A 13,742-nucleotide genomic window follows, 5' to 3' on the forward strand; every position below is an offset into this window, starting at 1 on the left:
GGGCTGTGACCCCCAAACTGGGAGAGTGGCTCCAACAGATCCCAGGAACAACATCTGAGATCTCTGTCCAGAAGAGTGCAGTCCTAGGAACAGATCAAATACTCTGCAAGACCCTCAAGCTCCCAGGCCTCTGGTAGAAGACCCGAGCTTGAAGGAAGGAATACAAAGACCACCCCAAAGTGGGGGGCGAGTGGGGAATTTTTTGTGGATGCATGGAGCACTGCAGGGTTAGAGTCAGCCCAGTTTCAAATGTAAGCAGTAACAACTAATTACTTCTCCACACTACATTATTTTCAACTAAATGGGACACTCCAATGATTTAGTATTGCACTTTCACAGGGCTGTCACACAAACCTAAAATAAGAACATTCCGAACTGTAGCTGTTTCCGGTACAGAACCGAGGCAGCCATCTGCAGAGCCAACTCAACCAATGGCTCTAACCATCGGGGGGGTTTCAGTGTCTTGCCCAAGGACACTTCGACATGTGGACTGGAGGCACTGAGATTCAAATCTTCAACCTTCCAGTTGGGAGACAACTGCTCTACCCACCGCACCAGCACCGCACTGAACTGTAGCTGCAGGAACCTTAAGCCATTTGCACCTGTTGTTTGTAAGTTCAAATGGCTAAAACTAATGCGGATGTTTGCTAAGGGGAATTTTGCACATCCTTAAATTAAAACATTGCACCAAAGTGACTAGCTTTTTGGTATTTACACTGAATAACTGCCGGGTTTAATATTGTATAGCTGACTGAACCAACTGAAAAAGAAAACAATTAGATACTGAATCTGAGGATGTAATATGATTAAATTGTGGGTGTTTGATACTAGAATCAAGATTTTGAAGTACAGTACAAAAAGTAATGCACAAGTGTGACACAGCAAAACCACACACTCACATTCTTGCACTCACCTGTCTACCAACTCTATTATTATGCAGCCTCATACGAGCATGGATGTCTCTGTAGGTCTCACGGGCATCCAGGAAGTCCCGCGAAAACTTCTCTCCAAATTCCACATCGGGGCTGCAGCCACCCCACTCCCAGGAGTCCTGGGGTCCTGGCAGGTCAGCGGGGAAGTGCTCCATGACACCGTGCACCATACCCTTCCCCCGGTGGATGGCCTCCAGCTGCAAGCGGTGCAGTTTGATGCGAAAGGCCTCCTCATCCCCACGCCGCTTCTCGTCGCAGCCACATGTCTTCAGTTTACCCATGGAGCAAGCGTTGGCCACTGCATGCACGACACCTGCTGCTGCAATGGCGTACGCAAAAGCACTCTCTCTAAAACCTGTGGGTGAAGGGTGAAGACAGTGGTGTTAAATGTGGTGGCGGAAGGGTTACAATCAGGAAAAATGTTTAAGAAAGAAAAGACTGGGATATTTTGTCTGAAAAAAATATCTAATTCAAATGACTATGACTAATATGCTGCTTGTTTGTTTGTTTTAGTTGTGGCAAATTTTCTTTTAACCAGAATAACAGCACAGCATCAGATTAAACAAAACAATTTAATTACCCTCATTCAAAATCTGCGGGATAGAGATGGGAGGAGATTTTCCTTGTCCTAAAACTACAGTTTTAAGGCAACAGCTAAATGACCAAAATGAAGAAATCTTTTACCTTCTCTGTCAGCAACTAGCATTTCACTGCTGCGTTTTACCTTGTGTATAATAAAAGAGCTTCCTCTGCACCCGAGAGTTTATTCACGTGTTTATATCAACATATGCAGAGTCTCATAAGACCAGGGGAAACATCATGGGACAATACCAATTAAGTGTTCCACCTGTGTACGTCGTCTCTGTGGACCAACTGAACATAAACAGACCCCCACTGTTCCTATCAGAGGACTCACATAGGATTCACACACTGTTACCTGACAGGGGTGTGCCTCTTTTGTCTGTCCCACTGCCTATATACGGTACAAGATATCCAGCTGTACAACTCATTGCAGACAAAAGGTCCTGAATTTTGAATGCCTCCCTCCTTCCCTGCATTTTTTATAGATCTTTCAACCAGACTTGGTCGCTGGTTTACTGTGCTTTTCTGGCTGACTGAGCTGCATCAGATGGCGGGAGTTTGAGTCTTTTTTTCTCATTTTGTCTTGCAATAAAAGTTTAGGACCAAACTCTGTGTTACTGTACTTTATATGTATGTGTATGTGTTTAGTTTCAAGAAACCGATTACACTATACTGTGGCTTTTGCCTTGTAATCACTTCAAATTGGCTCAGATGTACTATTGCATGTTAAAAGAGTGTAAACATATAATCATTCTGCTATTGCCTTTGCAGCTAAACACATCCATTTTCTTTGAAACTGCATGTGGCATACGTAATGTGTACAACTGTACCACGACTCATCTGTAATTCTGAAGGCTAAGTCTTCTCTTACAAACACACCCACACACCCTAGCAATATAAATACACATCCATTCTGATATATTGCTGTTACAAAAATGTAAACATTTAAAAAAAATTCCTGCCCAGTTGTGGAATCTGGGAATATTGATGGGTGATGTGTGACAGCAGATTATGCACGTGTACCCTCCTCAGTGCTGGAGTTCAGTTTACTGTGGGTAAGCATGGCGCCCTTGGGTTCTATTAAAGCAGCCTCACTGGTAGTCAATTAGTGGTGTAGAAAACAGTGATGATTATAATAAAACTTGTAAAGAAACCACTGTTCACTATAGCACAGTGCCTGAAGGGGAAAAAAATCATGTGGTGTTTCTACAGCTCAACTATACCGACATACATATTTAAATACAAAGCTTCTGTCACTCCATCGGAGCAGACACACAGACCCTCAGCTTGCAACACAGAGGTTAGCATTTTTGAGCTAGATAATAATATTTTGACATTCCAATCACTGTCATGTTCTTTAGTTTTCATGAAAGAAAGCTCAGTTAGCTGTGCACAACTGATGATTTTCTACAGTTGTAAAATCCTGCCGTATCACACATCATTTTGACACCTGATATTCCCTTAACAACATTAAGTGTTTCAATTGTCCCACTAGTTCCTTAAACAGCATGTCAGTACCAACCCTGTGCTACATTAAGCAATTTTCCCATTTTAATTTAAATAAAAGAAAGGAGCATCTACAAGTTTTGACTTTCCTTGTCTTAAGATGTATGTACATAATCTATGTTACAGTCAGAAACGAGATCCATGTGTTCACTGGCAGTGACAGTACCCTGATACAAGTGTTAACAACTTATAGTTTGCACAATCAAGCAAAACAGATGCAGGTTGACTTTCAGTCAGCAGAGAAGCAGATACTGTACAGCATGCTAGATTTGTCACTGGGAGTGACCTCTTCAGCATACAAGCAGTCATTTGATCCATTGCTTTTCTATGCTTTTCCATTGCTGTGTTATTATAGCAGCTTGGATGTTCAACATCTGATCAAGGGCATATTTTGGTGTGACACCACAAAAAGAAAATGCACACACAAACTACAATTGCAATGGCTGTACGCACACTTTGACTCACTAACTCCCAAAATGCCCCTCTGCCCCCAGACAACCTTGACTTGCACAAGGTGCAGAAGTGCGAGGGATGGCACTTCAGTACATCCTCATACATGGAAAGACCATTTTTGCTCCATCCCTGCTCTGAGTCAGGCTCAAGCCCCCCGGAAGACATGGGAACAAATCAATCTAACAAATAATTCACTGGCTGCGGCACGCCCGCATGAACTGGTGGCAGAGGAAGTGGCAAAAAGAATTAAAGATTCAAAGGAAGCTGTCACATTGTGTTACAGAAACTGACTAAACAGGTTTATGCATTTACCCATGAAAGTTGGGAAAGTGCTGAGAGCAAATTCACAAGCACTTGCACGGGACGTAAAAGCATTAGGAGCAGCCCAGCAACGAAGGACACAGACACAGTGATGATGAAAGAGAGCGAGAAATAAAGAAATATGCAGAGAGAGAGAGAGAGCGAGAGATTCTCCTCTTTCTATCTGTGTCTTGGCTGACATCCTGGTTAGCTTCCCTTTTAATGCAAGCTAAACAGGAATGAACATGGGCCTGTAACCGTTACCAGAATTCAGCAGCAGCGCAATCCAAAGCAGAGCCAGAGAAGATCCAAGTAGCATTTGATGCAGTGAAATTAGAAACCAAAAACAAGACAGTGAAATGTAAAGCACCTGATATCCTACAATGATCAGACAGAAGCTGTGAAAAAACTCTGGAAGACCATTTGAATAGGCAATGTTCTAATAGCAAGGAATATTTCAGTTGAGTCCCTTTCACTAGAATGTTTCTGTGTTGTAGTGTAAGCGTTGCTTTACAGGCTTTTTAAAACATAAATAAACATGTTGTTATAACCTATGAATTATAAAGCCAAGGTCCTAGCTTGGTATACACACACCTTTAGAGACACTATGTTGTTTATTTTCTTATGGGCAGTTACACTAAACCCTTAATCTCTACAATTCCATTTAATCCCTGTCTGTAAATCTGTCTCAGTAGATATACTGCCTGTTTTCAGTAGCTGCATGCAATAATGACTGCAGCGCATTAACTCACATCAGTTTTTTAGCTTCTGTGGAGCAGAACGTATGAGCACGTAGCAGATGAATCATTTGATTTAAAGAGGTTGTTTATGTCAGTGGTTTGGAGTTTCTGCACCCAAGGCAAAGCAGGGATGCCAGACAACCAGCAACTGCCTCGACTAATAATGACAAACAGCCTTTCAACGAGTCAGTGAGGAGTGAAAGTAATGCCAGAGATGTGTAAGCATATACTGAGGTTTGCTTTTTTTCTTCAGTGAGAGCTAAAATAAATTAATGAATTAATTTAAAAAAACGCTTTATGATCGAAGCTTCATGATTTGCATTATTTGATTATGGCAACACCCCCTCAGGCAAAATCAGATACATTTTATCAGTTAGTGTTTTTATGTTGGAGAATTCCATCAACACTTCATTACCACTGTCTTAAAGAAACATCCATCAGGATATTTACAGAAATCTGGTTTTCCCATGCTGACAACCTTTGTATATGCTACAGACTCAAAACAGAATGCTGTCATACCAAAGCAATAAGCAAGCTAAACTACTGTAACTGCTGTATACTGATAAGGCTGAAGTTTAATTTTTCTGCAATTTCTGAAACATGGGATATATCATCTGATTTCTTATTTGGTGCGATTGAAATCAAGCTGAACTCGAGCCTCAGCCTACCGACCACAGCTAAAATACATATTGTGCGCGCTTCTTCAGTCCAGGTGGTCAGGAGGCTAAGAAACTGATGCCTTTTCCAGTCAGGAACCTGGGATGAATCCATCTAAAGCCTTCCCAGCTCTAAAGATCCTCTTTCATCCTTTGTGGCTGTCTTGCAAAGCTCTGAGCACTACAAAGCCTCAGAGGAAAATGATCTGCATGATGTCTGGTAATCTGAAGGTGACTAACTGCTTCTGAAGTTACCTGCTCCTTTGTACAGGTTGCTGAGGAGATGTAGTGAGATGGTTAGAAAGTATATCAGTTCGCTAGCCATTAGAGAGAACCTTACCACATGGAGGACATTATTCTTGTGAGATAACATACAAGAAGTGTAACTTTGGGTAGAAATGACCCTTCTGATAACCTTTTGACTGTGTTTAGGGGATAATTTTATAACAGTGCTTGTTTAGGTTATACATCTTTGTTAGAATTAATCTCCTGTCCTTTCAAAATATTCTATCAAAGAGGGCTTGAGGATGCAACCGCAGCCTGTTTGAAGACCAAACCTTTGAACTGTCAGCCTGAACCCCATTGTCTCTTTTTTACAAGGTAGCCAGTGCTACATCCCTGTAACATACTGACTGTATTACCAGAGTTGATATTGTATACAGTATATACTGTATGTATGACTAGCCAACCTCTATTTAACACCTTATTACCGTGAAGATGTATTCAAAGTTAAAGTTTCAATCAAGAAATTACAAACATACAGCACATATTTATAGATTAGTGACCATAAAACTAACCTCGTTTAAAGACTATGCTGTCATAGGGTATTTTGCTCCTAGTCTCCAGGCTGGAGCAGTTCCAGCGGTGCCCTCTGAATTGGTGCTGGCACTCATGGATGGCGATCTGGATTCCCTGGATCGCAGAAGCTGTCACGTCTGGGTTCCGCATGCATACTTCCAGTTGGCGCCGTGTCAACCCTGGCAATGTTAGGCACACTGTGTTGGCATTCAGGACTGGGTCTATGTTGGGAAGCTTCAGGCCTAAGATTTCATTGGAGTCTACCCTGCATGGAGCACACAGGTCAGGTTATTGACAAGACACAGTCATATGTCCTTCTATCTCTGTTCTAGTCACTTCTGTTGTTCACAGACGTCTAGATAAAACTTGAAAGCTTTCCTCTTAGCAGCAGCTCTCAGGTCCACCGAACACACACCCTGACTCAATGCTCCCCAGTAGATGATTCTTCTAAAACGTCAGTAACACAAATCCTATGATTCAATAGTTGTAACCATCTCCAGATGTTGCTGGATTGAAGGGCTAAATGCTGTCTCAAATCTCTTTTGTGTTTTTCACTTTATGATCTTGATCTTTCACTTTCGATTCACTTTATGATCTTGTAAAGTTGCTGCTAAAAAGAACAGCTGAAAACTGCTAGATGGATGTGGGTTAATACTGCTTTAAATTCACACTACAAAACATGCATCATATCACAGCTGCATAGTGTTAACTAAGCTAAATTCAGGTCATCACTTTGATATTGACTTAATAGTAGTAATACAGGTGAGCTGAAGCAGGGGATGAGGGAACTGCATCCACTTTGTTGGAACCAAGCCAGTAGTTTTAGCAACAGTTTCAGAGACACAAAAGGCAGATTACCTGCCTCATAAAATCAACACAGGAATTACCTTACCCTCTAAATTCATTGCCATTTTAGCTGTAAGCTGTGTCTCTGTACTCAACTGTCTCCTACTTCTCTTTCAGATCAATCAAGCCAACAACTAATTCAAAGCTCTTTTTTAATTCACAAAGAAAAACTAACAAGGAAAACACAAGCTGCGCTGATGATGCTTTGAGTGCCCGGTTTTTTCATTGGCATTGCAAGAAAAAGATATGCACGTGTGGTTGTGCATACAAACAGACAGAAACCACACATGTAGCCAGGAGCATGTATGGCTGTGGGCAAACACGCACATCTATAAACACACATGCTCAAGCACACCTTGGCATGCACATACAAATACCCAGGTGTAGGGAGGAGTGTACAGTACAGCTGCAGCGATTTGCATACTACTTCTTCTCAGTTTCATCAACAAGTGTAACCTCAATCAATCTTCAAGCCTCTGCACCAGAGAAACACTTCAACGTTCACAAATCATCGTGCATGTTCTTAAATAGCAACCAGCTTTGGACATGAATGAAATAAAAAAATAAAATAAAATAAAACAAACAGTTTTCTGTATCAGATGTTGTGGTGGGTTCCTGCTTTCTTGATGATATTGCATTTTGAAGCGTGTGTCCCTGTAATTCTAGTCTGGGTTCTGATGTGGTTCAAGCTTTGAACAATTGTCTTTGTCAAGGACAACTTTTTATTGACAGGCAACATTGTTTGGAAATTAAGGATGTAGATAATTGTTAACAGGTAATGAAATTGTAAAAATGTTGGCTTATGTTTTATTTTTTATTTTACTCTGACGCACCATTTACCATTAAGCACACGTGTCGGCCAGACTCGTGTTGTTAACTGATAACTAATAATTTAAAGTGCGATTAAAAGATCAAAAACTTAGTAGAAAAACGTTCTTGAACACAGAATCATAAAATTGATACTTATCTAGTCATTAAGTGTATTAAATCAACACAGAGTTTAAGTTTATTTAGCTTGAATTCGCTTATTAATTCCAACTCACCTTGTATCCAAGAGACAGATGACCACCAAGACGCACGTTATTCTGAGGACCGAGTGTTCCATTTTATGCCTTGTAAAATTTGGGGGAAAGAATTAAAAACAAGAGTTCAGACTCTAGTACGGCGCCTCAAAATTTAGGAAGGACAAAGCAGAAGAGAGTGGGCTCTGGTCCGACTAAAGGTTGGCGCTGGACTTGACAACTCCGGCTACACGGCGTCCAGATGTGCCAGCCAGAGGCGGGATTCTCATTCAAGAAAAGTTTCACCAAACACTCAGCCTACTGAATGGAAGTGTTTGCCACAGGTTTCCTCTCTCACACACTTTAATACACATCCCGGTATCTCCGCCAACAAGGTATTTGTATAAGTAGCCTATAATCTCCGAGAGAGACGGCAGAACCAATATAGGTGCGCTAAATGAAGTCTACTTGACTAGTGATGTTTCGGTGCGCACCGATAGTCCTCTACACTACTCCACTTCACGTTTCGCCAGCCCACTTTTTTGCGTCACTCGAGGAGTAGAAGAATGTCGACGGAGGTCAAGCGTCTCGTTAAACAAGGATAGAGATGATTTTAGATAAGGAAACCAGAAACACTTAGCCTGCGCCCTCTGAGAGAGATAGACTGGGCATTTATATTCAGTGGGAGGGCGATGCCAAGGATGAAGAGATGGAGCACTGTGTTGCAAAATAGAAAACGACTTTTGTGCTTGATATCTTTGTAAATATGGATAAAATGATGATGATGATGATGAAGATGGGCATGAGGTGGAGGAAGAAATGATAAGGAAAAGGATCATGTTTATGATATATTAAAGGAAGCCACACTGCACTAAGATTGTCCCTGTGTTTCATTGTCAAATCAGTTCATGACTTTCTACAACTATCTGTGTTTAGCTATTCACCCTTTGATTCATTATAACTTTTGGCTTTTGTATTTTATTTCAGTCATCCTATTTCTGAAAACCTTTCTCTACAGTTGGGTTGTTGTTTTCATAAAGTTAGGGGAGTCACCAAAGGAAAGAAAGGTCAAAAATAGAAGCCTAGTCACTAGTATATGTCCACTTTCAGAAATGCTTACACTTCTCAAACTGGAACAGATCATTAGAGCCTCCCTGCTTGGTACACATGCTGACATTATCAGTCTATGTTCTCAGACCATGCAAAGCCACTTCAGAACCACAAAGGATTTTATAAAATTGATTTCATAATCTTGTACTAACAGTGAGAAGTAAGCTGAACTTGATGTGTAAAATTGCAAAGTTGCCATTTCATAATTTTTCTCAGAAACATGTACTCAGTTAAAAACAATGAGGTTTTTTTCAAGGTGGGTTTGTGAAGTCTGAAATCTGTCAAAGCGAAGACCCTGTTGTACTCTGAAGAACAGAACAAGCCATAAACATATTACGGTTTGTTAAAGTTTTCGCCTGAATTTATCCATAGCTCTCTAGCTGGGCCTCTGTGTCACGGCCTTTCATCTTTAAATTTGAATTATAATAAAGTATAACAAAAAGAGTATCTCACTTATCTCTGTGCATTCAGAAACAACAAATAAAAAGGTTTCCCCCCCCCATCCATGGAGGGAAACAAGCACTCTGCCAGCATGGAGTCACAAAGCAGTAAAACACTGCACGGGTGAAGCAGTCAGACACAATTAAGCTGCTGTACTCAGATTTAAAAGACCAGGGAAACAATCCCACATCAGTTTCTTCCAGAGGGATCTATCACAGCAGGCTGATCTGGAAGCTTTGGCAGGTACATCAACTTCATGCTTAATTATTTTAAGGCATGTAAGGAAAACAGGCTTCTTAGTGGTTTTTGTTATTTTGAGCTTAGTTCTGCAGCAAAATGTGTTGCATACTGTCATTCTGTCTCTCTCTCTCTCATCAGGACTGATAATAACATTACTTGCTGAATCAGACGTCCTTATAAACATGACTTATATATCACTCCCCTCTCTCCACTCGGAGAATCAAAAACAGCCACAGGAGGCACCTCTGCCGTGATTTTGTTGTGACCCGGTGAAGCGATCCTATGAACGAAATTATTTAAAAAATGTTATTTGTGGTTTGGTAAGTCATAAAAATTAAGTTAAAAAAATTACTAAATCAAACAGAGCTAGGTCTAACATTTAACTTAAGGTAAAACTACATTATATATATAACATAACTTTTAAAAGAAGAACTAAGACATGTCCCCTCTTAAAAAATGGGACGCTATAAATTCTTATTATTTATCTTCATAAACAGTCAAACACATGTTTGCTCTAATCAGTATGCTCAGGTGGTTTGCTACAGCTTTCTGTGTAACCTTTGCTGAACTGCTACGAATGCTGTCACACATGACAACTAAAGGAATTGTCATGCTAACATGTTGCGTAACAGAGGTACAAGCAGAGTAATAACCTCAGTAATAAGCTAGCTGCAGCATATTGATAAACATAACTTTTCAACTGTGATTTTTTAAAAGTTTTCTACACTTGCTTTAATACATAATATAAATAAGTCAAGCCAAATTAAAAATATATACTCTAGTCCTATAAAACAGTAAAATGATGAGTGTTTTTCTAGTTTAAATTATAACCTAATGAGCCAACTTTTTTTGACTTAGTTGGATAATTTAGAGATAGAAGTCAAGTTATAAGAGAGTAAGTCAATATTTGGCAGGTCAAAAGTTTTACTTGAGTGCATGAGCACTTATTTTTTATAGTTTTAATACCAGGTTTCCACTGGGAGGTGACTTTATTTAGGTTTTATTGAGTCAGTGTGGTTTGAATAAATATCTTTAGGAACTAGCCTCATCTGTTTTTCCTTAAGCATCGTTACGTACATGTCAGGGGTGATCACTGTCCAGGGGTCTCGTTTTTGGAATTTGATTGACAAGTGTAGGTCCCAGCAGGTACCATCACTTCTTTTACACACACTTTACATAGTCATGCTATGGACCTATTACACATTGTTCATAAAGAAGAAAGATACTATGTGTGTGCATGCACAGTGTTTTCATTCCTTGTCAGGAATTTACATTGACTTACATTCATTTAATAAGGATAACCACCTTTATTTGGCCAAGTATGTTACATGCAAGGAATTTGTTTCCAGTACAGAACCAGCCATCTGCGGTGCCAACTCACACCAATGGATCTAACCATTGAGGGCAACTTGGGGGTTTAGTGTCTTGCCCAAGGACACTTTGACATATGGACTGTAGGCACTGTGATTTGAATCTCCAGCCCTCTGGTTAGAAGACGACTGCTCTACCCACTGAACCACAGTCCACCCCCCCCCCCCCCGACTTAGCTAACCCTAACCCTGGCCGTAACCTCACCCTAACCTTAAACCATGTTTCCATCCTAAAATTCAGCGATTTCCTTGTGAGGACCAGCCTCTGGTCCCCACAAGGAAGGACGAGTCCCCACAATGTGAGTGTGTTAACAGGTTTCAGTCCCCATAATGTTAGGGTACATAAACACACACACCTTTAATTGTTTCCCACTCTTCACTACAGAGAATGTTCCTGTTCACTTACATTCAATAAAAATGATGTGGGAACTGTTCAGTTCAACTTGACTCCTGTGTCTAGGGACATGAATATTTTATTTTAGTTAAATGCTCATGCCAGGTTTGTATCATAGTTCCCTATTGTGAGCCTAAAAGTTTTTCCTTTAACATGATTTTCCTGATTTGCCCTTTTTTATCTTGCACTGCTCAGTCTAACTCACTCTGTTGCATGAAATTTGAATCTGCTGAACATTTAATTCAATAATAAACTAAAACACTGAGTTGTCCCAATAGTGCCAGTATTTTTGTTGAGTTGCGATGTCTGGTTCAGTTGAAACTTGATTGTCCTGTTGGGAGAGACGCAGTAGAGCTATGTTTCCCAGTCTGGTAACATGTTGGGTCATATTGTATTTATGAATGTGTAGTTTATGGGCTTGACTTTTATCACTACATTGAAATACATGGAAACATAAGATTTTAGCTCTTTTTCTTTCTTTTTTTAAATTTTATTAGACAAAGCCAGACAAAACTAGACTTGTCATGTGGCCCAATAGAAAGCCTCTCACACCGCTGATCATTTCTTTTTCAGTGATCTGCCCCTGTAGCACATGTTTTGCCAGGTGGCTTATACCATGCAAATTTAGATAAGACACATTAAGCATTGCAAGACATTTCTAACCATCATATTATTAAAAAGTGGCATTCAAAATGCTTGAACAAAAGTTGAACAAGTAGTCATACATTTGAAATTGTAAAAGGTAAAATAAATTCTTGCTTGACAAAATAATGATGTGTTATGTACAATGTGAACAAGAAGTAATTTTTCCCAGATGTAGGATATGAATTAGTGAGCTTAGAGGTGCAGGTAGGCAGATTTTGTTTCCCTTGCACAGAGCCAGGCCATAGTAGATGCTTCTCCCTGTTTCCAGTCAGTGTGCTAAACTGCTCCAACCTGGCTGGTTGCTATGGCTTCAAACTTTGCATACATACATTGCGGCTGTATGTTTTTATCTAACTCACAAAGTGAATAAGTGTATTTCCCAAAACATCAAATTACTTAAACTTGAATCAATGGTTTTCAAGTGTCTTTCAACCCCTTTTTGCTTATAGCAGTTGGATTGTTTCCCTCCTTTTACCTGCAAAGTTCAGCTGCAGAGCTGCTTTCACGCTTGGTTGAAAACCATGGTAACTGATCTGAATGCATCTTTCACACTTGAAAAGTCAATGGAACTATATAAAAGAAGATGCTGTATATTATTGTCTTTTACACTGTTGAAGGTTCCTATTGTATTTTGACTTTGGTGTATTTTATATACAGTAGCACAGTAATGAGCCTCCTTTGGTTTGGAGTGTCCCCTATTGACTGTCATGAACTTATTAATTGTTGCAGAAACAGCACATATAGTGGGTGTCATGATTAGTCTCACTAGTTAATGCACTGTTATTATTTCTGACCTTTTATCATTACCTGTCACTGTCTTGTACCTTCAACGTAATCTGGGATGGGATGCCAGGTTGAGGGTAACAGTATAGAGTCATTTAAAGATGTTGCAGAATCCCTCGTTGCCTCTGTTTTGGTGTTTGTCCCATGTCTTGGCCTTTATTTAGCTCATTATCTCCCAGCACATGGTGTCGGAAACTGTGACAGCACACTGTTCAGCATATTAACGGACAGAAGTTCTGTTTGTCTCTGGGTCTCCCTGAGAAGAGAGTTCAAGCGAAGTTCATGTTTCTTGGAGAGTTTTGGACCAAGAGGATGAAAATGAGCAAAGCAGAGAAGAGCGCGGCAGAGCAGAGGTTAGTCAATTACAAGGCTCAACTCTAGTAACTAACTTCTAACAAGCAAATTCTTGGCTCTGTCTGTGTTTGTGTGAGCGCAGGAGATGGAGAGAGGAGAAAAAATAGTGTGGTTGCACGAGGCTGTCAATAAGCATGGGTGTTTGTATGTTTTTGCATGCAGAGACATGTTTTGTGAGTGATTTTGTGTGAAATGTGGAGAACAGACAGGGCAGGACAAACAGTGCAAAGGAACAAACAGCTGTGCAATTACACCACGGGGAGCTGGGACAAATGACAGGGCTGCAGTTACACAATCAGTATATGAGATTTATGATGTCTGTGACTGAACTGTTGGTTTGAAAAAGAGAAAGTTATAAACAAAATACAGTCATGTGAAGGTATTTTTACTCTCCTCTCCCCCAAACCCCACTTCAGTTTCTCTCTTTCTTTCTTAGATCTGACTAAAGGAACAATATGACATTGTACGGCCCTGTCTTACTGCAGAAGTGGGATAGAACTGTAAATCAGCAGGGCTCTGGAGTTCTTCATTATGATTGATATTTTGTATTCTCTCATGTCCTGTGTTACTGTGCTGTATCACTTTATCAAA

The 13,742-nt window shown here is 40.2% G+C and overlaps 1 protein-coding gene across 1 annotated transcript in view; it reads right to left on the reverse strand.

Moving 5' to 3' along the window:
* Nucleotides 1-7,976, reverse strand: part of wnt10a (wingless-type MMTV integration site family, member 10a) — a 19,330-nt gene extending 11,354 nt beyond the window's left edge. The window contains exons 1-3 of the mRNA XM_020607693.1: nucleotides 7,857-7,976; nucleotides 5,967-6,232; nucleotides 914-1,287 (exon numbers count right to left, since the gene is read on the reverse strand). Of these exons, the coding sequence (XP_020463349.1) occupies nucleotides 914-1,287; nucleotides 5,967-6,232; nucleotides 7,857-7,918 (702 nt within the window). The 5' untranslated portion in view covers nucleotides 7,919-7,976. The remainder of the gene's footprint in view (nucleotides 1-913; nucleotides 1,288-5,966; nucleotides 6,233-7,856) is intronic.
* Nucleotides 7,977-13,742: the final 5,766 nt, after the last annotated feature.

Source organism: Monopterus albus, unplaced genomic scaffold (assembly GCF_001952655.1).
Source record: "Monopterus albus unplaced genomic scaffold, M_albus_1.0 scaffold88.1, whole genome shotgun sequence".
Classification (NCBI taxonomy): Eukaryota; Metazoa; Chordata; class Actinopteri; order Synbranchiformes; family Synbranchidae; genus Monopterus; species Monopterus albus.